Source organism: Primulina huaijiensis, chromosome 12 (assembly GCF_012295235.1).
Source record: "Primulina huaijiensis isolate GDHJ02 chromosome 12, ASM1229523v2, whole genome shotgun sequence".
Taxonomy (NCBI): domain Eukaryota; kingdom Viridiplantae; phylum Streptophyta; class Magnoliopsida; order Lamiales; family Gesneriaceae; genus Primulina; species Primulina huaijiensis.
In genome coordinates, this window is record NC_133317.1 from 1,623,236 (window position 1) to 1,650,558 (window position 27,323).

General features: G+C 32.8%; 5 protein-coding genes across 5 annotated transcripts; 4 read left to right on the forward strand and 1 right to left on the reverse strand.

The window, feature by feature from the left end:
* Nucleotides 1–438: 438 nt before the first annotated feature.
* Nucleotides 439–2,016, forward strand: LOC140990333 (uncharacterized). The gene is made up of 5 exons (XM_073459979.1): nt 439–722; nt 894–968; nt 1,121–1,203; nt 1,330–1,529; nt 1,784–2,016. The coding sequence occupies exons 1-5, from the start codon at nt 544–546 to the stop codon at nt 1,877–1,879; spliced, it is 633 nt and encodes a 210-aa protein (XP_073316080.1). The 5' UTR covers nt 439–543; the 3' UTR covers nt 1,880–2,016.
* A 2,823-nt stretch (nt 2,017–4,839) lies between these two features.
* LOC140990206 (cold shock domain-containing protein 3-like) lies at nt 4,840–5,809 on the forward strand. The gene has a single exon (XM_073459790.1). It carries the CDS (start codon nt 5,091–5,093, stop codon nt 5,613–5,615), a length of 525 nt encoding a protein of 174 aa, XP_073315891.1. The 5' UTR covers nt 4,840–5,090; the 3' UTR covers nt 5,616–5,809.
* Nucleotides 5,810–7,222: 1,413 nt separating this feature from the next.
* LOC140989358 (synaptonemal complex protein 1-like) lies at nt 7,223–15,099 on the reverse strand. The gene is made up of 20 exons (XM_073458560.1): nt 14,969–15,099; nt 14,545–14,847; nt 14,418–14,467; nt 13,722–13,929; nt 13,518–13,643; nt 13,273–13,371; nt 11,773–12,449; nt 11,432–11,680; nt 11,224–11,352; nt 11,063–11,131; nt 10,877–10,987; nt 10,165–10,272; nt 9,975–10,085; nt 9,818–9,904; nt 9,139–9,204; nt 8,954–9,061; nt 8,701–8,787; nt 8,545–8,607; nt 8,020–8,123; nt 7,223–7,627 (listed from the first exon to the last, which is right to left on the reverse strand). Exons 2-19 carry the CDS (start codon nt 14,696–14,698, stop codon nt 8,022–8,024), a joined length of 2,604 nt encoding a protein of 867 aa, XP_073314661.1. The 5' UTR covers nt 14,699–14,847; nt 14,969–15,099; the 3' UTR covers nt 7,223–7,627; nt 8,020–8,021.
* A 3,169-nt stretch (nt 15,100–18,268) lies between these two features.
* LOC140990615 (ubiquitin-related modifier 1 homolog 2-like) lies at nt 18,269–19,747 on the forward strand. Its single transcript, XM_073460393.1, has 3 exons — nt 18,269–18,504; nt 18,609–18,694; nt 19,487–19,747. The coding sequence occupies exons 1-3, from the start codon at nt 18,412–18,414 to the stop codon at nt 19,602–19,604; spliced, it is 297 nt and encodes a 98-aa protein (XP_073316494.1). The 5' UTR covers nt 18,269–18,411; the 3' UTR covers nt 19,605–19,747.
* A 2,583-nt stretch (nt 19,748–22,330) lies between these two features.
* Nucleotides 22,331–26,949, forward strand: LOC140990182 (phosphatidylinositol 4-phosphate 5-kinase 1-like). Its single transcript, XM_073459761.1, has 8 exons — nt 22,331–23,892; nt 24,002–24,166; nt 24,378–24,543; nt 24,680–24,790; nt 24,880–25,073; nt 25,162–25,292; nt 25,396–25,489; nt 26,196–26,949. The coding sequence occupies exons 1-8, from the start codon at nt 22,634–22,636 to the stop codon at nt 26,503–26,505; spliced, it is 2,430 nt and encodes an 809-aa protein (XP_073315862.1). The 5' UTR covers nt 22,331–22,633; the 3' UTR covers nt 26,506–26,949.
* Nucleotides 26,950–27,323: the final 374 nt, after the last annotated feature.

Sequence of the window (27,323 nt, forward strand, 5' to 3'; positions counted from 1 at the left end):
TTAGTAAATATATTCGATTGATAATTTGAATTCAAAACAGAAATATATATATGAATCGAACACTTATTTTAAACACATTAGTTAAACGCATATAAATAAATATGTCAACAGAAACAAATGTTTCCTATACATTAGAAAAAGAATTCAACACGTTTTTCAGACAAGATTCTTTTGCAAATCAATTTCCTAGACATTTCCACGAGGTTTGAACCACGAAAGAACTGATGCATAGTATGATTAAGTTTTATTAAAATACTAAATTACGTAGAAATAAATTGAATAATGTGATTGGTGGCCATGTGACTAGGTTGTCAGAATTGACTGTTTCATTTACAACGTGTCTGCTGAAGTTTTCTTAGTTCCCGAAAAAACCCTTGTTGACTCTATCCATTCCAAATCTTAATTCTTGTTCCTATAAATACAGCCCTCTTTCACAGTAAAGTCTCAAATTATATCATCTTTGCTTGAGCATTTTTCTAAGGATTTCTATAACTTTGAATCCCAAATACACAGTATCTTTTTTCCATTGTGCTAAGATCAAATATGTCGATGACTACAAGCTCTAACGTTGTTGGGCACGAGTTGACCCGGTTCCGATTGAAGCCATATCAGAGACCTCAAGTTATGTCATTGAATCCTGTCTCCAACTTGGGTATCTCGAGTTTCAACATCAGATTTGAGGGCAACAAATCAAGGGTGCAATTTGGTAGGAAACTCAAAAGGTATGTATATGTATAGGTTTAGTTCTTGATACAATTTTACCTACAAAGTTCTGCAAAAAATTACATATATATGTGCTATATATAGTTGAGTTTCTCTCTTGACATCTGTAGAAGAATTTTGTTTTGCTATATTGGAATGATGGATTTTATATGTGTTTGTTTGTATTGCAGGAGTTCTTTTACTGTTTATGCTACTAGTGTGCCGGCAGCTCCATTGCCTTCTACCCCTCCACCTTCCGGATCAATGTAAATTAATTTGCTCATTTGTAACTCCACACACACACACACAGAGAGAAATATATATTTATATATATTATATATATTCTTGAAATATAATATATTTCATTTCATCAATCAATCCTGACTGATATACTTGATTTTATCTACCAAAATTGCAGAAAAAGTTGGATTCTTGGAATGGTGGTATCCCTGATACTGCCTTTCTTCTCTCACAAATGGGGGCCATTATGGGTTCTTGAAAGTAAGGAATTCTCCCCGAACTTAATTTTTTTCTTCTTAATTTTTCTACAAATAACATCATATTTTCAAGTCTCCTCGGAAATTTCGACGCTCAACTCATTGGACGAATTTAATCTGTGGATTGCAGAGAGGATTGTGAGTGCAGTGCAAACAGTGGAAGATATAGTGGAAGTGGTTGAAAAAGTGGCGGAGGAGGTAGAGAAGATTGCCGAAGACATATCGGATGATCTTCCCCAAGGAAAACTAAAGGAAATGGTGGACTTTGTTGAAAATATGGCTGATAAAACTGCTAAAACTGCTGATTCTCTCGATCAACTTATTGACAAGGTAAAAAAAAAAGTGTCTGAAAACAATGAAAAAAATTCAAGAACTAGAATTTAATAATTTTGTTTTCTTAAAGGCGGTGATAGAATTATATTATTTGATCTATAAAACAAAATATCTATGACATATGATAAATTAATTAATAGAATGCAATACATGAGGTTATTTTCTAATGTTATTTGAAAAAAATTTAGAATAAAAAATACGTTCTCAGTTTATTTTGGACTAATTATTTTGAATACAATGTGAAAATGCAGGTTCAAGAAGTGGAAGAGAAGGTGGAATGCATAGTCGAATCTGTAGACAAGGAAGGCAACAGTTCTCCTACAGAAGCAACACAAGCTGGCAATTGACTAGTACAATTTGTTTAGGCGCAGATTTCTTTAATTTTTATTCATTGTTGACTAATCAGGAATCACACTTGCAATTTTGTATATAAGTGCATGCCAATTGCTATCCATATTAATAATAAATATATCTTTTTTTTCCATCATTCCGTAGAAGCTAGAGTTCTTCTGACTTTTTTTTTTTTTTGAAAATTTTTATTAGAATAATTTGTTAGCTCAAAGATTATTGAACCAGTCTATAAAACATTAATGTGTTGAAAGCTCGAGACTGCAGGATTAATAGACTAAAAATTTATGTCAAACCTTAAAACTTTTGAAGTACAGACACCTGATATGTATTTCAAAATCACAAAAGATTTTTGACCTATTATTATTATTATTATTTTTTAATGATATACATTGAACATACAAATTACACATAAAATTATTGAATTTAGGTACATAGATATAGATCATCCACCCACCTACCGCTCTAAAATATGGTAGATGAGATCCTACTTATGTAGGCACTACCTTCACTTCATTTCAATGGGTAAGATCTTGCCACACATACAATTTTCAAAAAAAAATGGGTCCTATATATGCATGGACAAATCTTGGCCATCCATCCTATCATGGGGTAATGCCTACATGAGTAGGATGAAATAAACCCTAAAATATGCTGTTAGGTGGGAGCAGCGAAATAGCCTTATAAACTGTCAATGACCTATTTTTATATAAATTGATGTAAATAGTAAAAAATAATTATATTTCATATACGTATATATATATATATACGTGTGTAACACGATAAAGATTGTGTAATTAATTTATTCCACTCTCAATTATTAAATATTTTACAAATTTTTATCTTATTTAGTTTAACTAATTTAAATTTATATCTTAATCATAATGATAAAAATAATTTAATAAATAATCGATAATAATAAATAATATATATTATGATTATTATTTTAGATACTTTTAATTTTATAATAATTATAATAATAAATAAAACAGTATATATTATACTTAGCAATAATAAAATAATATATACTTATATTAAAAAATATATATGCTAATTTAATAATGATGTTTATATTAATAAATAAAATAATAAGTCAATAATCATGGTAATAATATTAATATATTAACATAAAATAAATATTTATTTGGTAATAATTATTAGAATATTTTATTGAATGATAATTATTTTATCAAATAATAATATAGTTATATTATAACATTAATTTTAAAATAATTAACTAGACCATCAATAATTATATTTTTGTTATTTTAACAATAATAATAAAAATATTTTTTGAGTAAGATATTATTTTGAATTTTGAATTAAAAAATATTTGATTATTAAAATTAATTGCATCCATTCAAAGTCCTAAAAATAAATGCAAGAATAATTGCTAATATTTATCAAACCTATTTTTGTAAATGGAAAGAAACCATGGTACGACAAAGGGCCAAAGAATAACCGCATGCATGTGATACGTCTATAGTAAATTGGATGCTACACGTGCATGCCTTATAAGTGAAAAGCCAGATTTAAACAAATTAAAATATAATTATATTAATTACAAGTGGAACCTGCATTTTAAAGATATATACAAAGTTTCTATTGAATATTATTTGCACCTTTCTTTTATTTATTCGTGAATAAGTTCGTCTTCGATACAATTTGACTCAACAACATGTGTTGGGGATATCGATTGGTAAAATGAAAAACGATGCCAACTAAATGTGACCAGTTTTGTCGTTGGTGATTGAGTGGCCCTAACCAGGTTGTCATTTTTCTTTCTTTTTTCCAAGTTATCTTAAAATTTCTTTCGAATTTTTTTTTGTATTTCAACATATATATAATAATTATTTTAACATAAAGTCGTATAATATGAAATTATCTTGGCGGATGGGGTTTTTTTTAAAAAAAAATTGGATAATTAAGTCATATCAAGTTTCTTTATCAATATTTATTTGCTAATTTATACATACTATAGAGATTAAATTATATATTGACGCAAGACATTAATATATGTGATTTTTGAAAATGATTGTATGTTTTATATCTCAAATTCAATGTTTTTTTAATTATTATTTATATGGCTTGTTCTATAAAATTACGTGTATTCATTTATTATATAAATTTACATAGCAGACGTTTTGCATGTGTGTTAGATTATTTAATTGGAAGCATGATTATAAAATATCGACAACAAAATGATAAGAATATCATATTATTTAAAGAATGGTCTTTTGCTCACGAATATGAGATTATTCGCGGGTAAATGCGCATATTTGAGCAAATTTTTTTAGAGAATCTGGTAGACAGAGAGGAAATATTGTATATTGTGATATATCCCTTCTTGATTTGAAACAAAGTGGAAAAATTAGAATTTCCTGTGACTTTCCACGATCAATTCACATCTCGCACGGTTGCTATTTCTACAAATTTATATTTAGTATATACTACAACTACCGTATTGATTTTTTTAATTATTTATTATAAGATTTACAATAATAAAAAAGCTTTATAAAAAATCTTATATCCTACTAAAATACCATAAAATTATATTCAAATATAACACGATACACATGCAATACGTGTGCTTCGTGCCTAGTGTCAATAAATATTCATTTCATATACTACAGTGCTAGTTTGTATCTCAATCAACTATCAATAAATATTCATTTCATATACTACAGTGCTAGTTTGTATCTCAATCAACTAGAATAAAAGAGTGAAATAATTATTATTTTTAATTCATCCGTAAAGCCCACAAATCATAATATATCGATTGATCGAAAATAATTCCCTTGAAATATACTAAAATAAGGAAAGATATAATAATTAGTTTGATTATAACTTGATAACTCAAATTTATCCTTAAAAAATAAATAATCAATTATCAGATATAATAGTTTATCCGATCACATCATAATATCCAGTAATCCTGTTGTATCAGTTTAGGTATGTTCATGTTTTAAAATTTTCAAAGAAAGAATTTGGAGGGTGTGGTGACGTTGAATCCCCGTCCCCACTCTTTCATTATTGTTTATCCACACAGACAAAATCAATCCCAAAAGATGGATAAAGTATCCGATGATTCTAGGCCATAGATCCGGGCAACCATTCTCTATTAACACATTGCATCGGCGACCAAGTTCAACAACAAATTCTTGATAATGTGTGTAAATTGAGCTTCCAGGTACTGCATATCCTCAGTCGATGGCGGAAACAGGGAGATTGACGGGGACGGTGAAATGGTTCAGTGGGCAAAAGGGATTCGGCTTCATCACCACCGATGATGGCGGCGAAGATATATTCGTGCACTTCTCGGAGATCCAGTCGGATGGTTTCAGGACTCTTCGGGAGGGCCAGCAGGTTGAGTTCAAGGTGGGAAGTGAGGAAGACGGGTCAAGCAGAGCTGTTGATGTCATGATTCTTGCAAGGAATTACACCCATGGAGGAAGACGCGGTGTTCGTGGTGGTTATAGAGGGGGGAGGTCCGGCGGTGGGTACCGAGGCGAAAGTGTGGGTGATGGGATGGAGTGTTATAACTGTGGAAGAATGGGTCATCTGGCTAGGGATTGTTATCGTGACGGCGGAGGAGCTGCTGGTGGATACAGAGGATATAGCCGTGGCGGCGGCGTCCGCGGTAGAGGTCGCCGAGGCGGTGGCCGCGGCAGGGAGTGTTACAATTGTGGTGAAGAAGGGCATTTAGCGAGGGATTGTCCAGTTCAGCAAAGTTGATGAATTTAACTATTTATTATTATTATTATTATTATTATTATTATTTAAATTTTACATATTATATGTTCTTCTTTTGGCCTATGCGAGTCTCTGTGGATTTGGTTTTATTTTTTTGAATTGTAAGTTTTTTCACGAGTGTAACTCATTGTAGCTATTCTTTTTTAAAAAAATAACTATTTTTATACTATTTTAAATATATAATTCACATAACATAAAATGCATAGTCTCGAATCATAACTGTTTGAAATAATTTTCTTATTAGTAAAGTTTTATGGAGTTGATTTTATATTGGTCATTGGATTTACTAAGATGCCCAATTATAAATATTTTTAAAATATCTAGTTACGAATATATAATTACATAGACATGTACATATTCACAATCATCCTATAAAATATAATATCTGTATAAAAATAAAATTTGCATGATATGTAAGTAGTAATAACCTTTAAAAAAAATTGAATCCAATGATTAAACGTGTTTTAGGAAGAGAAGATTAGCTTTGTCCAAACTGGTTATATTGAAATATGGTTTTTGGATTAAAAAGATTATCAATAGTCATTTGATTTTGAATATGAATTTTCTTATGTATATCGTATAATGACATAATTTCCATTACGTATTTTATACTCAAACAGGGGACAGGATAACAACGTTGATAGAAAAGGGTGGGATCGTCATATTTATTATTATTATTATATTATTATTATTATTATTATGAAATAGACAATTAATGCATACTCGACTAATGTGAAATAACAACAAAAAAACCTCCAACGAGAAACAAGGATGGAGAAGGGAGACATCATTTACTCACTGACATTAATCAACATGTGTATATTATTATAAATACTGGTGCAAAAAGATTCTGATCTTTAATATGTAATTCAAGTACTTAATATTAACTTCAATGCCAAAAGCAAAATTATTAAATAATGAACTCATTACTTGCAATGTTTTCAATGTTTATGATAGGACATCCGGATATAATTAGGAAATGCTACTTTCTACTACTAATTTACAAATGTGGTGAACCATTCTCGTTCATGTATTTCCCCCAGATCCCGGTAGATACATATTTCATTATCTTTTTAATAATAAGTTATATATTTTTTAAAATAAGAAACAATTGATTAAAAAAAAAAGGACAGAAAGAAGAAAACTTTCATGGTTTTGCTCAAAAGTAATTTAGTGGGCACGCAGATTATGGTACATAGAAATAATAGCATTGGTAAGAACAAGGATATCAGTGATTACATCATAATGCTGCTTCAATCAGCTAGTTTGATTCCATTTGCCTCATAAACATTTGAGACACATGATGGGTCATAAAGTTTGGTACTTTCATTGACTTAAAAATTTATATTCATTCCACTCAATTTCTAGCAAATTTCTTTTATTATCATTTGTTCAACCCAAATTAGGAACATTGACAATTCAAATGTTATATTTTTGGGAAAATGTAGAATCATGACAGCCGCTGCAAGAAGACCTCTATTAGAACCACATCATAATATTATGATAATATGAGAACCTCAATCCTCAAAAAACCAAGATCGTGTGTGTGTGTGTGTGTTTTTTTTTTTTTTTTCTAAGTCCGCAGCAAAGGACACCAAAGAATGTTTAAATTCCATTATATCTTTCCATAAAATGAGAGCATATGTATCACTATAATGTGTATGCCATATTAAAGTGTATCATGGATATGATTCTAAGAGACTAAAATCAGGGAGTCTTCCAGAATTCGAATGGAGCTCCAAACATATCAGTCTTACATTGCAATGCAACTGCAGGTGCTTTCGCAAAACAACATTCAAGCATTCATGGCAATTCGAGAGGCATAATATAAAGTGAACCTTTCTTTCCACTTGCTAGAAGTAAAACTGTGCACGCGAGATTATTTTTCAGAAGTCACTGATGGCTGAAGCACCAAGGCAACAAAAATCTGTATGAAGTCACAGCCGAAATTCGTTTTCCTTATAATTTTGCAGCAGAAATGGCGCTTTGGAAGCCTGCAATGAAAACAGAATGAGTTAAAGAATTCAACTTGCTATCCTTGTAACTTATTTGGCTGTTCCCCAAGACTTGTTTATGATAGAAACGAGTAAAGTTAGACCAAACTCAGGCACCTAAGATGAGATTAAGACTTGCTTATCTATTGCGTAATAACCATAGTATGCTAGTGGTCAGTGTGGATTTTAAGCCATGACTATAAATAAAAGAAAATATACATATGAGTAACATAAAAATGGATTCTTTTAACATCAGATTGACGATAATTCATTGTTTAACACGACCTGATTATCAACCTTTCTAAGAAGGTTGATGTCATCACTGAATCAATGGTTGCCTAAAAGTTCTTTCAGAATTTTTTAGAAAAAGGTGTACAATGAAATGGGAATACCTCTAATCAAATGCATAGGGATCATCAGCATAAGGATTAAGAGATCCTTCTGAGAACAAATCGCCTAATTTGGAAGGATTTTGATGGCCTCCACCTTTAGTTCCCTGCAATAAATGAATAAATATCACGATGAACTACAGATATTGCAGTTCTTGCCGTCTCTGAATCTATTTATATGTGTGCGTTGAGGGAATAATAAGCAGACAGAGCCACTAGTTTACAAGAAGAAGCTTTCTTTTGCATCACATGAGCCATTTGACAGGAATATGAACCAAGAGCAATCAGCACACACTTCTTACCCTGTTTTCTAAAACTACTAGTTTATAGTTGATAAACTTAGATGTAGTTTAATCAAGCACGGATGAAGTAGTTATTGTCAGACTACTTCTTGCAAGAAATTGGTTAAGCTACAAAATATTAGTCTGTCGGACTACTACTTAAACTAAGACAATATGAAGGGATCATAAATGGCAGGTGCAAGTACCGGAAAGAAAGACATTTAAGAATTTGTTAGTGTCTGCTTACCTTGGTTGCTTGATTGGGAGTCTTAGGTTTTGGCTTATCTCTATTCCCATGCTTTCTTGGGTCCTGAAAGTTAAAGAATGTGAATCAAGAGTTCAATCATAAACTTCTAAAACATTAAGCAAAAGCTATAATGGTAACTGTTATGTAAATACAAACCCCAAACATCACTGTGCTCTTAGTTTTTCTTCGCTTTGTGATTGTTCTTCCATTTGATGTTTCAATTTCATATTCATGGTGAGTCACCTTCCATTAAACATATGGAATCATCGAAATATTAAGACAGGTGATGCTAATATCAGGATCTTGGTTTAATGTGAACGAGACTAAATTAAGCATGCACCACAGGAAACATACATAGAGGTCCGTATACACGAGAATTCATGCACAACAAGAAGTGAAGTGATCTTACCTTCCTACTATGCTTAGGAAGACTCATTACACTTCCAGGGTTAACCTTTTCCACCCTTTTCAACAAATTTGACACTGGTGTTTGAGAATCTTTCTGGTATGGTGAATCCTGCAAAAAATCAATTGAAATTCAGGCCAATCATAACACCAGTTTGTGAATCTTAACAATTTTCCTTCAAGTTTCACCTTTTCATCTCCTTTTGTTCTGTCCAGATCATGCTTAATTCTCTTGCCACTGCCAGATCTTCTCGTTTTGGTTGACAAAAATTGAATATTTATATAAATAGGACCTCAACTATGAAAAGTGGTGAAGAACAGAAAAGGTGAAGAACTCAGTTACAAACTAATCAATAATATGCTTCCAACTGACAAGATCTCGTAATTTGTATTTTTTTATGACAACATTTCAAAGTCAGACTATTTCTTCCCCTACCAGCTTGTGAATTAAGGAGAATCCTTGTGTAATTGTAATGCACGCAGAAAGAAAAATAATAATTGAGTGATGAGCTATATTAGATCAGTTTTCGGAAACCTCATGAATGTTTGTTATTATCATGTATGGTGATATTATAACCAATTCTTGCCAGTGGCTAGAGTTTATCAATGTGAGCTCCTCGGCAAATAAAGACCACGCAGTTTCTCTCCTCAATTGGAGAATCAGGCCAGGATATAAATATTTGCACCCATCTGACGTAACTGTTTATATTCCTATGCAGCTTCCAAACGATAAATAAAAAGAGTTAAGCTATGGACCATTAATTTAGCATCAATTCATGATGGCAATTATAACACAGATACTTCTTGATTTTCGTCAGTGTGGGGATAATGGAAGGGAGTATCAAGGTGTTACAGCTTACAGGCAGACCTTTTTAGAGTTGACTTCTTGGTCGTCTTGTGGGTTGTCACCCATTACTTTCCATTGCAGTTGCAGTAATGCCCTCTGCTGCTCTTCCTAAGATATAACAACCCATGACCACAATAAGGTAGTGGTAACATGACTATGGTGCAATCACATGAATTACCTTGGTTTTTAAAATATCCAACTCCTCCTCCAGTCTTCTGCACTCATCTTGGTGCTCACACCTCAAAGCTCGTAGCTGAGCCTCGTGCTCAGACCTAAGTGATGATGTTTTCTACAGAAAATATATGTAACATTAAAATGTATGATCACTTGTTACGATTGTTTTCAAATTAAGAGTTACAGTGACAGACCTCTCTGAGCTCAGTTTCAGCTTGAAGCTGGGAGCGTCTCAGTTCTTCACTGTGCTTAGATATGAGGGTCATTTCTTTGCTACTGTATCCCTGCTGAATGCAGCCAATCTACATCGACAACACATTAATCTCACCATTTTATCGCCGTTCAGAATTCTTTCCTAGATTCTCTCAAAAATAAAACCAGCAAAATTATAGAATAAAAAAGGTACCCTGAGAATACCATTATGTTCATTTACAAACAATCCAGACCAACAGCACATTCACATTAGCCCATAATTCCCAGATTTCCAAATGCATCAAATCATATGACCACATATGGCAGCTTATCAGTGGCAACTGCCAACTGGAAAGTTCTCTCTTTAATTCCTGAGTTATCTTCAGTAGAGAAATAGAGAGTAATAATGTGGGAGAAAATCTTTGTGACCCCAAATAAAAGAAAAAATTCACCCTCACGTGGAATGGGGACAAAAACCAGGTGAAATTCTCGGTTCTTGTTTGTTTTATGCTAAAGAACAATAACAAATTTCACTTGAACCGAGCAAGTGGAATTACAAGGCCACTCCAATGTTCTTCCTATGGCAGTTTCACAACGGTTCTTTTATACTCAAATCAAATACAGCCAGAAGAATAAACCTCAATGGAATTAATTTAACTGTAAAATAAGAGTAAAATATTATTAGCTTAAGACGGCCTCTATACAGTATCATACCAATGCAGCATGTTCTTCTTGTACACGAACCAAGTATTCTTGAGATTCTTTTTTATTTTCTGCCACCTTTTCCTCCAGTTGCTTTTCCACATCCCTGATAGCTTTCTCGGCCTAGAAATTGACACAGGTAATCAAAATTAATCAAATTGAAACAGGAACTCAAAAAGGAAAAGTGAGTATCAAAACCTTTTCTTTTTCATGATTAACACTCTCCTGCTTCTCCATCTCATACTTCCTCCGTATATCATTAATTTCCTGATCAACTCCAACCAGTCAATTGCACACATAAAAAAAAGAAGAGATGTGCTGTTAGAAGCTGCTGTAATGTTGATGGTGAAAGAGAGTACCTGGTCATTTCTCTGAGATATTTCTTTCAGATGCTTTGACAACTCTATTTGTTTACTTTTTAACAACTGTTCGTATTGATTCTTCGCTTCTTCTAGGTTATTTACAGCATCATTCAGTGATGCCTTGATCTAAAACAGACAACCAAATCATATCTTACACATTCAAGAGGCTATACTACACATTTAAATTAAAAGACTTGTGAATAACATCTTCTTTCTGATCTTCCAACTGTTTTTCTCTCGTCTTGAGTTCCAATATTAGCTGGTCCTTCTCCTCCAACGCAATGTCAAGCTCACTGACTCTTTTTTCAAGTGATGCTAAATTTTCTTCATTTTTTTCAATATCGTTCTTCGAACGATCGATTACTTCTTGCTTTTCGAGGATATCTGCTTTTAACCCTTTGATAAGATTATTACTATCATTATCTACCTTGGAAAGTTTCAGAGACAAATCTTTCTGCATGGAACAACATAAAAACAAATAAAAAGCTTGACCATCATCACATATCGAGTTGAAAAGGCCAATGGTTAATGAAAATCAGCTTTCACCATTTCTTTTTCAGACAATCTTGAGTTTTCTAATGAAATCTTCACAGTATCCTCTAATTTGGCTATGAAAGCTTGCATTTCAGTCTGCTTAGATAAAAGTATTTCTGCTTCGGATTCCAATTTCCGAATTTTCTCTTCCGCCAACCGGCAATCTTCTACATGCTGCACCATTGCGAATTCCTGATCTTTCTGAAGCTCAAGGACTTTACCATTCAATTCCTGATTAACCAATTGTAAAGTATTTTTCTCTGATGTGACGCATATAGACTGGTAGAGGATCTTATCAAACTTTTGTTGAGCATTCTGAGCAGCAAGTTCTTTCTCTTTCTTAGCTAGGTCAAGACACGAATCATATAAAGCATTAAGCTGAATTAAATTTTCAGAAAAGGTTAGGCTTTGAATCTCCAATTCTGTAACCCTCTCAACAAGCAAGTTGACAAAATCTGCCAGATTCTTGAACTCCATGAGTGCCGTTTCTAACCTGTTAGCAAAATCGTTTTTGCTAGATAGTAGATCCATGTTATCTTTCACCAATTTTTCTTTGCAGTTCCTCAATTGTTGCAGGTCTTCTTCTTTTACTCTCAATTCAACTTGCAACTCTTCCAACTTAGAAGTCAAACTTTTCAAAGCCAGCTGATTACTGTCATCAGCTTCTTCCAATTGTTTAATCTTGTTATCTGGTTCAAAATAGAAAATGATGGAACATTATTTGGAGCAAAAGTGTCTTACAGAATTGTAAATACCAAAATCCTGGGATTGCATCTTAGTTCTCAATTTCACAAGGTAGTGGCAAAAGCAAAGGCGTTAATTTCACGTCAAGAACCATTGATATCTATTGACGACCAGTTACCTATATATTTTGGTTGTTTTGATTTATCTTCAAGTAAATTGAAAAAAATACATGTATCACTCCTAACATTATCACTAAATGCAAATTGAGGTGGGTAAAAATATCAAATCATGTAAACAAAACTCAATGTGCAAATTAATTGGTTTCTTTTCAATCAGCATAAGTTGAAATCCTGAGGGTTATTTAGCTCCACTTATTTAACCAAACCACAGATCCTCTCACTAAACCAAACAATGTGATGGGATTACCACTTATCATGAATAGCTATTAGCTGATAAAAATATGCTGGCTCTAAAACTGAAAGAAAATACAGCTACCAGAAAATAGACCGATGATTATCGTCCTTTTAATGATAACTGTATTCATTTTGTTTTTTGAAGCAAATAACTGTAGTAATTTTCAATGGCAAAAGGTGTGTGAACGACTTTGTGGATTTATAAACTTATATTTCAATACCAAATTATTAGATTAATGGTGTTAACGGTACACTTGATGAATAAAAAAGGTATAACAAATATTTTTGGATGTTCTTATAATCATGAATATTTCTTTCATTGAACTTATTAGATTTGGGCTAATAAATATACAGCGTCCCAGAAGCTTTAGCTGTGAATAATTTAATTTTTCAAATTTTACTTGATCGGCATTACCTTTCTCCTCAAGCTGGATGGTTGTCTTATTCTTTTCATCCAGGAAAAATTTCTCCATTTGTTCCTTAGCAAGACCAAGTTCCATAATTTCTTGCCCCCCTAGATTTATCGTAAAAAAGGCATGTCATTGTCATAAAAGTATCACAAAAGCACAAAGAATCAAGTCCAATAATTTGATATCACTTCTTCGATGATCCATTCAAAAAATAAATCTGACTGATGAACTAATGGATTTAGTCGCTCACTAATTTTAACCGTTTCTTCTGAAGACTCCAACCTCGAGGACATAGACTTCATCTGCTCGTGTAATTTATCAAGGGCAACTGATGTTTCAGACAGTTTATCTTCAAAATATGCCTTATCTTTCTCAGCTGCAAGAGCATAGATTCAGCGCGACAGAATATCTGTAAAACTGAAATGAGCAATCTCCTGCTGTACAGAACACATACCATCCTGAACCTGAATAGTTAATTGCTGCAAAGTTTCATCGAGTTGTTCGCACAACGTTTTTGTCAAATAGAACTTAGAGTCCAGTCCTTTCCAGAGTTTCTCATCCTCTTTCTGCTTCACTTTTCGCTTTGCATTTTCATTGAGTGCAGTTTGCAATTTCTCTTCCAGTATTTGAATTTGCTCCGTCAGTTTCTTGATCTTAGAATTCTGCATGTCGTCAAAGTTCACACCACAGTTTAGTTCATTAAATGAAGAAATCAAATGAAATTTCCAAAAAACACAAAAAGATGTGGTAGCCTGACTTCAGTTTCAGGTTTTGCATTTAAAAAATAAATGCAAAACTATGATACATGTCCCTGCTTAGATGTACCAAATATATGAACAAATTTACATCTACTGGTAGTTAGCCTCTTTCCCAAAAATCTCAGGCTTACGGAGGGGGGACCGATAATAGTTTTATGATTCCAAATTTGTGCGCCTGTTATTATAAGAATAATGGAAACATATACACAACACATATTTACTTGCTTTCAGTCGAATAAACCACAGTCTCAAGCAGCTATACAATCATGAATGGACGAAAAACTGCAATAAGCATACGGACATGCATATATACATGTTCTTCTGCGCATCAAAGACTTTATAACATGCAGAAAATTATGAGTAAACGATGTGAGAGTTATTTTTTGTCTTACTGTAAGTTCGAGGTCATTTTTTGCAGAAGCTTGTTCTTTGATCAATTTTTCTGTACAAAGAAAAATCAATGTGACTAGTTAAATACGCACAAGTGTTTTGGCAAAGCATAACTAAAAAATGTACAACCTGCAGTACTCTTCAGATTCGAGAAGCTTCCAGAGGAAACCGAGTCCAAGGAGATCGGAAGTGTCTTCGTTTTCGCAGCTCCAGACTTAGAACCTGGTTGATACTTGAACTGTTCGAGGCTTTTCAAGCCTGACAGTCCTAAAATCCGACTCATTCTGTAAATCACGATGAAATCTGGAATTGAATCCCTAGATTTCAATCTGAAGAGATTTCAATCTGAAGAGTCACAATTCAAAGTTTTTATCCGAGCTTCAATTTATCGAGTCAAGCGAAATGCACTTCATTACTTACTTAATCGAGAACCTGCGGATTGAAATTTGTGAAAATTATAACCGGTTAAAAGCGAATAAATTGGTTGATCATCTCTTCATCTTGAAAATAAATCAGAATTTCTTTGAATGAGTAGAAAACTGAAGCTGAAAACCTGTACGAATCGAATTTTCTCTTCTGAGAGTGTCGAGGCTTGTGAGAAGTAAGCGTATAGTTAGAACCGTATTTATAGATTTGGGTTAGTTGACGGTGGATTGTTTCCTGAAGCAGGCAATGATAGCCTGCGGGAGGGTACAGCGAATGTGGATTTGTCTTATTTTACTAAATTAAACCTCAGAGTTCAGCACGTTATTTGCTTTGAACGATTTCAAAATATTAAAAAGGAGTTTTTTTTGAAGGCCGAAGCCACAAAAAAAAGGAATTTTCAAAACGCATGTTCTAGGGTAAATTTTTTTAAAAAAGTATTATAACAATATTTATTTCTGTCACACCCCGAACAAATTTGAATGTGCAATATACTTTAGTAATTAGTGTTCGTCTCCACTTTACGAAAATAATTAACTCGAGTTATTATAAAAATATAAATAATCCTAAACTATTTAAACTTTCATTTTCAACACTTTTATTTTGTAATTTTCATTTAGTAGATGAAAATAATTTATATTTGATAACCTAAAAAATTTAACTCGCCTCTAGGGTCTTTGCGTGTAATTTTTGTTGCGATTCAATAACCTATGCTCTGTTGAACATAGGACACAGTTAAAAGTTAAATCTAACATCTAACATACATATAAATATACCACTTTAATTGTGAATTTCTTTATATGTCCTTGTTCAGTTAAGTTGGTCAATTAAATTATTAGGTTATCTTAAAGGTTTTTTTTTTGTAATTCATTGTCCATCTTAAATGAATTTGGACATTAATACACATTCCTCTTTATTTCTTATATTTTATGCCAAAAAAATTATTATTTTACATTTCTTTGTTCATTTAAATTAGCAAATTAAATTAATATGTCTTTTTAAGGATTTTTTTGTGATTCATTGTCCATCTTAGATAGATTTGGACATTAATTCACATTATTTTTTATTTTCTAAATTTTATGTAAAAAAATTGTTTATTTACGTTTCTTAGTCAATATTTGTGATTCATTGTACATCTTAGATATATTTGGACATTAATACACAATCTTATTTTTTTTCTAAATTTTAAACTAAATTTATGCTATAATCTTTAAAAAAAATTTAATCAATATAATCCTTATAATAAATATGAATTATATTGATAGTTTATTATCATTTGTTATATATTACAATTTTACATATAAAATTTTTAAACTGAGTATTACATATTATTTTATTTATATATGTTTTTTACTATATATATTTACTTGAGTGGTATTATGTTAAAATTTTATTTCTCTTTAATACACATTATTAAAGATAGATTTGGACATTAATTCACATTATTTTTTATTTTCTAAATTTTATGTAAAAAAATTATTTATTTACGTTTCTTAGTCAATATTTGTGATTCATTGTACATCTTAGATATATTTGGACATTAATACACAATCTTATTTTTTTTCTAAATTTTAAACTAAATTTATGCTATAATCTTTAAAAAAAATTTAATCAATATAATCCTTATAATAAATATGAATTATATTGATAGTTTATTATCATTTGTTATATATTACAATTTTACATATAAAATTTTTAAACTGAGTATTACATATTATTTTATTTATATATGTTTTTTACTATATATATTTACTTAAGTGATATTATGTTAAAATTTTATTTCTCTTTAATACACATTCTTTTTTTTTCCCCTAAATTTTAAACTAAATTTATGATATAATATTTTAAAAAAATTTAATCTATATTATCCTTATAATAAATATGAATTATATTGATAGTTTATTATCATTTGTTATATATTACAATTTTACATATAAAAATTTTTAACCGAGTATTACATATTATCTTATTTATTTATGTTTTTTACTACATATATTTATTTGAGTGATATCATGTTAAAATTTTATTTCTCTCAAATTATTAATCACCAATATTAATTTATAAACGATTGATTATGATATAAAATTAATTATCTATAATATGCATTCTTAAAAAAAACATAGAAATTAAATAAAATCCGCAATGTGTTAAAAGTTAGCAAAAGTAAAAGTGATATTTACCTTAATAACAAGTTTAATGATTTTATTTTAACGTTATTATGATAATTTAGTAAATTAAGATAATTTTATTTGACGTTTGTCTATGTGTACTCTATTTAAGTAAATTTTAGTTTTGATTTTGGTAAAATTCAATATTCTGTTAATTTTATTTTTATTGTTTTTTTTATTTTGAATGATATTTGAATGAAAAATATTTTTGCTGATTTATCATTTAAGAGAGCTGTATTATGTCGCGGATTGAAAAATATCATATAAATAAGTGAATATATATGATTTATTGTCATCATGTATTTTTATGTATTATGTTTTGATATATTTAGATTGATAAATACTTATAAAATGATTTTATTCAAACGACTTTAAACATTATCTAATTCTCCTAATTATATTTTTCATTATTAGTCACCTACGTGCATCGCACGTGTACATTCCTAGTAATATAAAATTTCAGAGTTAAAAGTTGATGATGAGGGGAATGTGCCAAGCACATTTTCTCTGGGTAAGATTATTCTTAAAATGTACAGTATGAAAAAATAATGATAATAATTTCGCTGCGTTCTATTATATTTATTTAAGAAATATAATATTCGAACCACATTCCAGTCTCGATATTGCCATGACTCCAAAAAGTTCAAAATAAGAGGGGCAATGCAAGGCGAAAACTAACACTGGCAAATTTTTTTATTTGAACCAAAATTTGCCATACATGAAATTTTATCAGAAAAAACAACCCCCAATTACGAGAAATTATGCATGATGAAGCCATAAATACGAAAGGAAGACGAGACAAGAAATTATTTTCCCATCGCCAATAACATGAAATTAATCCTACAAACCATCAACTTCAATTCCTGACACACACAGATCCCACATTCAAGAGACTGTCAGACCTCGTCTTCATGAAGCAGCATATCGGGAATCCCCTTACTGATAGGAAACTTCCGACCCGTCTCAGGGCAAACTAAAGCACCATCTTCAAGGTGAAGCTCGAGGAGGGCATGATGGAACTTCTGAAGGAACTCGTCAGATTCGAGCAAGGAGGATTCCACGTTGTCGGGTAGCTCAAAGTAACCCATGGTTTTCGAGGCCTCCACCAGAGCATTCCATTCAACCTTCGCAAACATGTTCTGAGCACAAAAGAGGATGCTATAATGGGAGTATTTCAATCTGGTAGTTCGTGTTTGCTGTTAATGAATTATTGAATTATATCCTTGCTTTAGTTTGTTTCGGCTAACTATTCTTTTTCACTTCAGACCTATTCAGCTAATAATGATTCACTCTATATGAAATATATGATGGGCTTGTTCTTTAGACTGCTTGTCAGTGTATATAAACTTCATAATCTGCCGCCGTAGTTTTCTTTTTTTCCTTGTTTGCTGCAATTTTGAAGTCCATGCTTCTGAAAAACAGTGGAGGACCGGAACTTTTATGCATTTTTGTGAAGATCCATCAAGTAAATGTCCACCTACAGGCTGAAGAAAACCAGGTGAATGTCTTCTGAATTACAGTTATTTTTCTCACCGGTAATCTGTGATTTTTTTCCCGCTAGTTGGCCATATGAAGTTATGGTTTATTTTGTTTCATTTTCAGCAATTAACTGTGAAACACTTGCTCTCTTGGGTCCGCACCAATTTGATTAAGGAAAGGCCCGAAATGTTTATGAAAGGGGATACTGTGTAAGTGACTCATTCATTATAACTGTGTTATCTAAAAAAGAGTCCTTTCTTTATAGTTGATGATTAAATATGCAAGCAGTGTTCGGTTAGAAATTATTTTTTCCAAAAGTTGGATCTCATCCATGTGGGCCAACAATAATTTTATGTTTGAACACTGTTATGAACCTCAGAAAATATAATATATTATGAAAATGGAAATAACAAACTCTTGTTACAACCAACTCTCTCACACTAACAAATTGTTAGAAACTCACTCACTGAATGATAACTGAATGCCTTCTATCTAACCCCCCCTCCCTTTTTTATACATTTCTCTCGCGTATCTTTCCCTTCTCCTTTCTCACGTATACGTTTACAATCTTGGGCCGAGGCCTGTTTGTCTTCAAATATTGGACTTGCTAATTCAGAAGTTACTGGGCCCAATGTGTTTGGGCCCATAACAAATACGCCCATCACTTGTGAGTTAGGGATGTAGGAAATATTCCCAGGATTAATATGTAGGTTCTGTATACATATTGGTCAGGCATTGGGAAATAGATGCTCGGATATAACTACTCAAGATCAACTTTTGTGAAGTTGATATCTTAAACATGCAACCTCTTGGTTCGATGATTGTGTAATATATTAATTTTTTTCTCAAAAGTTTGATTTCATGGAGGTGGGTCGAGAATAATTTTATGTCTTTTAACATTTTCATCCAAAGAAAAAAATGGTCATTGTAACCTGGACCTGGAATGACTTTAAGCACAACGAGAATTTAACGCGTTAGTTTCATATCTGATGCACATGCAGAAGACCTGGAGTTTTAGTCCTTGTGAATGACTGTGATTGGGAACTCAGCGGACAGCTTGACACGACGCTAGAGGAGAAGGACGTCATCGTTTTCATCTCAACATTGCATGGAGGATAATTTTATTTGTGCAACTACAAGTATAGTGATTTATTACAGGGAAGGTGATATGCTATATGCTATATTAAGGATTGTCTGGTCGCTCATCTTCATTATTGACTCTTGACACAAGAGCACTGATGTATGCCAAGAGCACTGATGTATGGTGTATCCTACATGAATATTTTCCCTCCGAATGCATGAGTTTGATGTTAATTTTTTTGGCTTCTTTGCTTTAGTTCTACAGTAATTGACTTTACTAATTTAATAATACTAGTAAAAAAATATTTTTTATTATTTTATTTAGCTCTTCAAGAAAGAGTTTCTGCGTCCAAATAACGGGCTTTAAAAAAAAAAAGTGCTTTGAAACAAGGACGCTTGATGAAATTCGTTCAGTGTCAAGGTTTCTTAAATAAACAATAATCATGAATCAGAGTTACATTTTTAAGAAACTATAATCAGTGACATTCACGTGTGAGTTTATATATCTATTTTTGTATAACATAGGGGTTAATTCAAATTTTTTCGCATAGTGGGAGACGATCTTGCTGACCAAAAAAAAAGACAAGTAACTATGTATGTAGAGTTCAGATCCCAATCGTTTTTTGTTCCCATGAAATTTAATTAAACTGATATTTCTTGTGATGTCCCTCCAACGACGACCCCCCTATCGCCTGCGCTCTCACATGTATGGTGGGTCATTTTTTAATTGGTATCATCCCATTAATTCGTCTCCTCAAATTTCTCATTGCACCACGAATTACTGCATTTATTTGACTATTGACATTAATCGTGCCATCAATAAGAGTCGTGATCAAAATATATGTGTAACATGATGACTTTAACAGATCAAAAAATACTTTTTTTTAAAAAAGAAAAGAGTATATTTCTTATGAGACGGTCTCACGAATCTTTACCTGTGAGACGGGTCAACCTTATCGATATTCACAATAAACAATAATATTGCATAAAAAGTAATATTTTTTCATGGATGACCCAAATAAGAGATTTGTCTCACAAAATACGACCTGTAAAACCGTCTCACACAAATTTTCGTCAACAAAAAAATTAACGAGAGGGTGATGGGTAGTTGGAAATACATAATTACTACTCGTGGCTTGCGTTGCAGTCATTAAAAATGCTGACCCAATTAATAAATCGTAAGGGGTCATTTACAATTAATGAAATGTAACCGGAGATATATTAATAATATTAATTTGTATTTATTATCCACCACCAGTATATCTCTATCTCTACTAGGAAAATAGACAACTCTATACATTTTTCACCAATTCCGACATCTCCTTGGACCAATTTTTTTTTTTTAAAAAAATATGTTTTATGAGCAATAAGGGAAATTCTTGATTAATTTTGATAGTATCTAATTAATGTTATTAGAGATGGAAAATGACGAATACTAATATTACAGTAGGTTGTCCTAATTCTAATTATGAGTTTTAATGTAATGGGCCTTTAACAACGTAAACCATTATGTAAAATCAGTCTGTTTACTAAACTAATTAAAGCCTGACACTATGATTAGCACCAAATTAATAGACTTAAAATCTATAGAGGACCAAAACATAATAACGTAGGGCAATTTCGCAATTAAGCCTAAAAACACAGGTGTTGTTTCTGTACAACAAAATGACCTGTGCTGCCCCCTTTCACTTTCACTGTCTGGAAAATTACCAAATGTTGTGTTGCAAACTGTTTATAGCTCATCTATGTATTGTCTTTCCATTCAAACCTCGTTAAACTCGTGATATTATTTTTCAATGAATGTTCGAGTTGGTGAAGTATGTGAGCCCGTAGCTTGTCAACGTTTTTTCGGATGAGCATGTCGCACGGAGCTTGCTTAGTGTGATTTAATTGGTCAACGTGGTTCATATATTATTGCAATAATCAAGAAAATTTACTCAATACATATGAAAGATTACAACCTCAAATTCTCACGTCATGAAGAAAAAGTTGTGATATTATTAGGTTTCATACTAATGCGTCATCTGTGATTTTTATGGATGCAAAAAACAAACAATTATCATATGTATATTTCACTGATATATTTTTAAATTTATGTATATTAAAAATTGCTAAATAATCAACGAGTTAAAATAGGTTACAAGTCATTTTAAGAAGAGTCAAAAGTAGTATAAAAAAAGTAATAAATAATGTTTACTAAATCAAACTACAGTGTTTTTTGTTTCATTATATTATCTTTTATCAAGTAGTATAACCTATTCGAATTTGACTCGAATTAGTTATATTCGAGTTCAAGTTCGATTTAAAGTTCAAAATTTTTAAAAATTTTTTGCTTGAATTCGGTTTAAATTAAAACTCGAGTTCGGTTCATTCGAATATGTTCATGAACTATTTGAATTATTTTAGAAAATAAATACTCGAAATGTTTAAATGTATTTATTTAATATATAACTATATTATATTAATTAAATACTAAAACTCGTGAGTAACTTACAAACTATCGAACAAAATAATTTAACTGATAAATTTTTTTGAACATATTCAAATTTCATGAATATGAATCAAATATTTATCGTATGATCCGGAAAAACTCATAAACCTAATGGATTCAGCTATATATTTTAAAGCTGTAAACGTCACCGAATAATTTCTCACAAAATATTATTTTCATCTAAATTACTTTTCTTTACCAACTGAAAAAAAACTTCCCCTCCGACGCTTTTGTCTCTCTCACGCACTGTCATTTATTCCCACATTTTCTATTTCTCACCAATCTTTTCTCCACTCCTTCATCGGCCTTTTCAGATTCCTCCTATTCATTTCTTCTGTCTCTCCCTCTACAAACCTCCCCTCTACACTACTGTTTACTGGATTCTCACCTTATTCCCCCAATGACAAGTTACTGAAACTATTCTTGTTCGTCTCTTGAATTCTCTCCAGAGTTGAGAGAAAAAGTATGAAATAGGCCGGGAAATGCTGCCGGAGCTGGGTCACCTAGGTTTTTGTCAAATTTCTCGTCCACGAAGCTGAGTGCAACGACCCAACGGAGAGTTGTTTAAGTTAATATCATGCAGGAAGCCTTATTATTTTGCTTGCCAGAAGAGAAGAAAAGAATGCCAGAGTCACTGTTATGCATAAAGCTTGTAGAAAATGACAAGAGGAAAACGAATGGAGAGACTTTAGATACCGACTCGGAGAAATTCCTTGATATTACTAGCACAATCATTACGCCGAGATCAGTTGTCATTATTCCTAGAAGCAAATCACAAGGCACCTGCCGTAGGGTAACACCCACCTCCATTTCAGAGAACAACGCAGCTTATATCGACGAGAAATATCTCCCAAATGGAGATCTGTATATTGGAACATTCTCGAACAATACGCCACATGGATCCGGTAAGTACTTGTGGAAAGACGGGTGTATGTATGAAGGCGAGTGGAAGAAGGGAAAAGCGAGTGGGAAGGGGAAGTTTTCCTGGTCTTCCGGAGCGACCTTTGAAGGTGAATTCAAGTCGGGTCGGATGGAGGGTACTGGCACTTATATCGGGTCCGACGGAGATATGTATAAGGGCTCGTGGGCCGGGGATCGGAAGCATGGCTACGGAGTAAAGCATTACGGTAATGGGGATTGTTACGAAGGGCAGTGGAAGAAGAATCTGCAAGACGGCCAAGGGAGGTATGTTTGGAGTAACGGGAATGAGTATATTGGGGAGTGGAAGAATGGGATGATTAATGGGAGAGGCGTTTTAGTATGGAACAACGGGAATAGGTATGATGGAAATTGGGAAAATGGGATTCCAAAAGGGCATGGAGTTTTCACTTGGCCTGATGGAAGTTGTTACATTGGATGCTGGTCTGCTGATTATAGTAAAAATAGTAATAGGACCCAGGTTTTGAACGGTACTTTTTACCCAGCTCACAATTCCAAGAACAGGAATAGGACTGACGAAGGTTTACATGGGTATTTTGGCAGTAAGCTGTCCACTCCTTTGCTGATGGTGGGGGATGAGAGCGTAAATGTGGTGATTGGGGGCGGCGGTGGGAAGAAGAGGTTGTCTGTGGATGGTTGTGTTATGGCGGAGAGAGCTTTTCCGAGGATTTGTATCTGGGAATCGGATGGCGAAGCTGGGGATATAACTTGTGATATCATGGATGATGTGGAGGCATCAATGTTGTATAGAGAAGGGTTTCCGTTGGATCGAGATTTGATAAAACAGTTCCGTAAGAATCCGTGTTTTGGTGGCGGGGAAGAGAAGAAGCCTGGACAGACAATATCCAAAGGGCACAAGAATTATGATTTGATGCTGAATCTCCAGTTGGGTATAAGGTAAGAATTAAGCTAATTTTGTGTTTGGCTGCTGGTCTATCAATATTGAGGCAATTGCTCGAGTTTACTTAACTTTTTTATTAATTTTTTTAAATTATTATTTCGGTAGATATTCTGTGGGAAAGCATACTTCCTCTGTGCGTGATCTTAAGCTGAGTGATTTTGATCCTAAGGAGAAGTTTTGGACTAGGTTCCCTCCCGAAGGATCCAAATTGACTCCGCCCCATCAATCTGTAGAGTTCCGATGGAAAGATTATTGTCCTGTGGTGTTTAGGTATGCGATCCTCTTCGAATTTAGTTTTTGGATTCGTGTCTTGATTGCAGTTCTTGCTGTTACCATCAGAAGTTCGATATATTTCCTCATTTGCATATTTTTGTGTATGCTCTCATTTGCATAGATATGTTACTTTATCTGATCATGGTGATTTCGGAACATTTTACCGTTTCTGCATCCTAAAATGGTGAATTCTATTTGGAATTTTCAGACATTTAAGAGAATTATTCCACGTAGATCCCGCGGATTACATGTTAGCCATTTGTGGGAATGATGCACTAAGGGAGCTTTCGTCTCCAGGGAAAAGTGGAAGTTTCTTTTACCTGACACAAGATGATAGGTTTATGATCAAAACAGTGAAAAAATCAGAAGTCAAGGTTGGTTTCCTATCCCCTTGACTTGTTAAAAGTTCAAAAATATGCTTCTAAAGCATGAAAATTGTTTTTTCTTTATTGCACCATGTCCTGGTTAATCATCGCTGCAAATTTGAAGTTGGGTTATTTTTTAATTTAGGTGCTTGTAAAGATGCTTCCTAGTTACCATCAGCATGTCTGTTGCTATGAAAATTCCTTGGTCACAAAGTTCTTTGGCGTACATTGCGTAAAACCAGTTGGTGGGATCAAGGTACATCTAATTTGAAGAAAACTAGCTCTGTTTTTTTTTACTAGTGTTTCGCCAAATGAGCTCACTTATCTCTAATATTGGTGAATTAGACTCGATTCATCGTAATGGGAAACTTGTTCTGCTCTGAGTATCGAATACATAGAAGGTTCGACTTGAAAGGATCATCACATGGACGCTCAACCGAGAAGCCTGAGGGTGAGAGAGATGAAACCACAACTCTCAAAGATCTTGATCTAAACTTTGTATTTAGGCTTCAGACCAACTGGTATCAAGAAGTTATCAAGTGAGTATGTTACATCTGTTGTTACCGCAATATTATTCTATTTCACAATGTTGGCTTTTTTTCTAACTCGATAAACTTATTTCTCTAGACAAATCGAACGTGATTGTGAATTCTTGGAGGCTGAGGGAATCATGGATTACAGTCTTTTAGTTGGTCTTCATTTCCGTGACAATAATTCTGCAGAAAAAATTGGTTTGTCACCTTTTTTGTTGCGTACAGGTAAATTTTCATAATTTTTTTGCTATACCTACTACCTAGTTAATGCATTGGTAATTATTATTCACCATTTCTTGGATTTAAAGGTTGCTCATATCACCCTCAGGTAACAATGGTTCTTATCAAAATGAGAAATTCATTCGCGGCTGTCGATTTCTTGAAGCAGAACTTCAAGACATGGATCGGGTGTTAGCCGGCAGGTGTGCATGTTCAACACATGTAAATACATATTGGATTCTTAATTGTGTGTTAAATTTGTCACGAGGACTTAGATATTTCTCTCTAGCGTGAACCCCCAAATTATTTTCTTCTAATATAATAGAGAAAACTGCAGATATGAATGTTTTAATTAGCAATATTCCTTGTCATTTAATTTTCCTTCAATTATTTTAGCATGGTAGTTGGAATAATTGCAAGGTCATCTTGCCGTGGTGGCAATATTGTTTAGGCATTTTATTAGTAGACAGTTGTTTGTGGGGCACCTTATTATTGCCTTTTGGGATAAGAGCAAGATCTCAGTCCAGTCCTGTTTAATTTTTTTACCCCCATTTATAGCAAATATTGACGGAAATGACCCAGGATTTTGGTTTGAGGGTGGCTATTCTGAATCTTTCGGGGGCAAAAAGGGCATGATAATGAATTTGTTCTCTATAACAAGATTATTAGTTACTAGTTGGATTTATTTGGAACATTTTCCACCAAGTGATTTATATGAATCATTAATTTTCTTTTCCTGGAGTTTTTCCCTCATTCATATAGTTCTTTATTTCAAAAAAAAATAAAAATATTATAAGCACAATAATTGGCCCAAATTTACGTTTGTTGGCATATTTTTTGTTATTATATATATATATATATTTTTCGCGACTGAGTTCTGAGGTTGTGGTCGATTTTGCTCTTGATCAGGAAGCCATTGATCAGACTTGGAGCCAACATGCCAGCACGGGCAGAACGAGTGGTTCGGAGGAGCGATTTTGATCAGTATACACCAGGTGGATTTAACAATTTGAGACCTTCCCGAAGCGGTGAAATCTACGAAGTTGTCCTCTATTTTGGAATCATCGACATTTTACAAGACTATGATATTAGCAAGAAACTCGAGCACATGTACAAATCCTTACAGGTCAAGTCTACTTCAATTTCAGCAGTTGACCCAAAACTATATTCCAAAAGATTTCGAGATTTTATTGGGAGAATATTCATTAAAGATAGGTGACACTACTTGAGGCAATACCGAGAGGGATGTATCTAAAGATTCTCTGTTGAATCTTTGGGAACGGAAGATTTTTGCCAACAATTCAGGGATCGGAGGGAGAAGAATTGAGGTCTGAATTTGGCTGAATTTTGTGGTTCAGCCGTTATTGGAAGTAAGTCTGTTTTGTGCATCAAAATTAATTGGTCTTTGGGGCACTTTTGTCTTAGTGTTTTCATCAAAGATAAGGTATAGTGAACAGAGCAAGTACTTGCCCCCAAAGAACAAGATTCAAATTTTGGGAGTGGGGGATAAGTGTACAGTAGTTATACTGGGGAAAAAAGTGGTGGAAATTATGAGATTTTTGGTGAGATTTCCGAGCTCTCGTTCTGAGAGCCCCCCACACCCACTCCAGTCTTCTTTTCCTTTTTTTTTTCATTTCGATTTTTTTTATTACTGAACTTGGCAAAATTTTAAGAATTCACTAACAAAGATTGGCAATACTTAATTTTGTGAAAATATTTAGTTCCGACAATAAATTTGGTAAATTGAAGTTTGTGTAGTAAGCTTTTGCTCCGCATTTGCTTTTATTTTTGAATGTGACAATGGAAGAGTTGTAAACGCATGAAAAGAAGAGAAAGCAAATGTGAAAGAAACGCTTCAATTTGAAACTTAAAATAAGATAATGTTTTGCTTCTTTTGAAAAAATATCTGATAGGCCCCCTTCCCTTAAATATTTCATACTAAAAGTAAATAATTCAAATGAACGCTAATGACGCTATTTATTGATTCACGCACTTCTCCTGTTGAGAACACTACTTGAATATTTCAAGTGCCTGGAT

Bases quoted from the DNA above. Each gene is read 5' to 3' on its own strand.
- LOC140990333 (XM_073459979.1), top strand. From the start codon at position 544: ATGTCGATGACTACAAGCTCTAACGTTGTTGGGCACGAGTTGACCCGG. The intron at 1,204-1,329 runs GTAAGGAATTCT...TGTGGATTGCAG, and splicing joins GCCATTATGGGTTCTTGAAA to AGAGGATTGTGAGTGCAGTG. The intron at 1,530-1,783 runs GTAAAAAAAAAA...GTGAAAATGCAG, and splicing joins TCGATCAACTTATTGACAAG to GTTCAAGAAGTGGAAGAGAA.
- LOC140990206 (XM_073459790.1), top strand. From the start codon at position 5,091: ATGGCGGAAACAGGGAGATTGACGGGGACGGTGAAATGGTTCAGTGGG.
- LOC140989358 (XM_073458560.1), bottom strand. From the start codon at position 14,698: ATGAGTCGGATTTTAGGACTGTCAGGCTTGAAAAGCCTCGAACAGTTC. The intron at 10,273-10,876 runs GTATGATACTGT...TTGTCGATGTAG, and splicing joins AAGAAGAACATGCTGCATTG to ATTGGCTGCATTCAGCAGGG. The intron at 9,062-9,138 runs GTGAAACTTGAA...GATTTTTTGCAG, and splicing joins GAACAAAAGGAGATGAAAAG to GATTCACCATACCAGAAAGA.
- LOC140990615 (XM_073460393.1), top strand. From the start codon at position 18,412: ATGCTTCTGAAAAACAGTGGAGGACCGGAACTTTTATGCATTTTTGTG. The intron at 18,505-18,608 runs GTGAATGTCTTC...TTTCATTTTCAG, and splicing joins TACAGGCTGAAGAAAACCAG to CAATTAACTGTGAAACACTT. The intron at 18,695-19,486 runs GTAAGTGACTCA...ATGCACATGCAG, and splicing joins TTTATGAAAGGGGATACTGT to AAGACCTGGAGTTTTAGTCC.
- LOC140990182 (XM_073459761.1), top strand. From the start codon at position 22,634: ATGCAGGAAGCCTTATTATTTTGCTTGCCAGAAGAGAAGAAAAGAATG. The intron at 24,791-24,879 runs GTACATCTAATT...TTGGTGAATTAG, and splicing joins AACCAGTTGGTGGGATCAAG to ACTCGATTCATCGTAATGGG. The intron at 25,293-25,395 runs GTAAATTTTCAT...TATCACCCTCAG, and splicing joins ACCTTTTTTGTTGCGTACAG to GTAACAATGGTTCTTATCAA.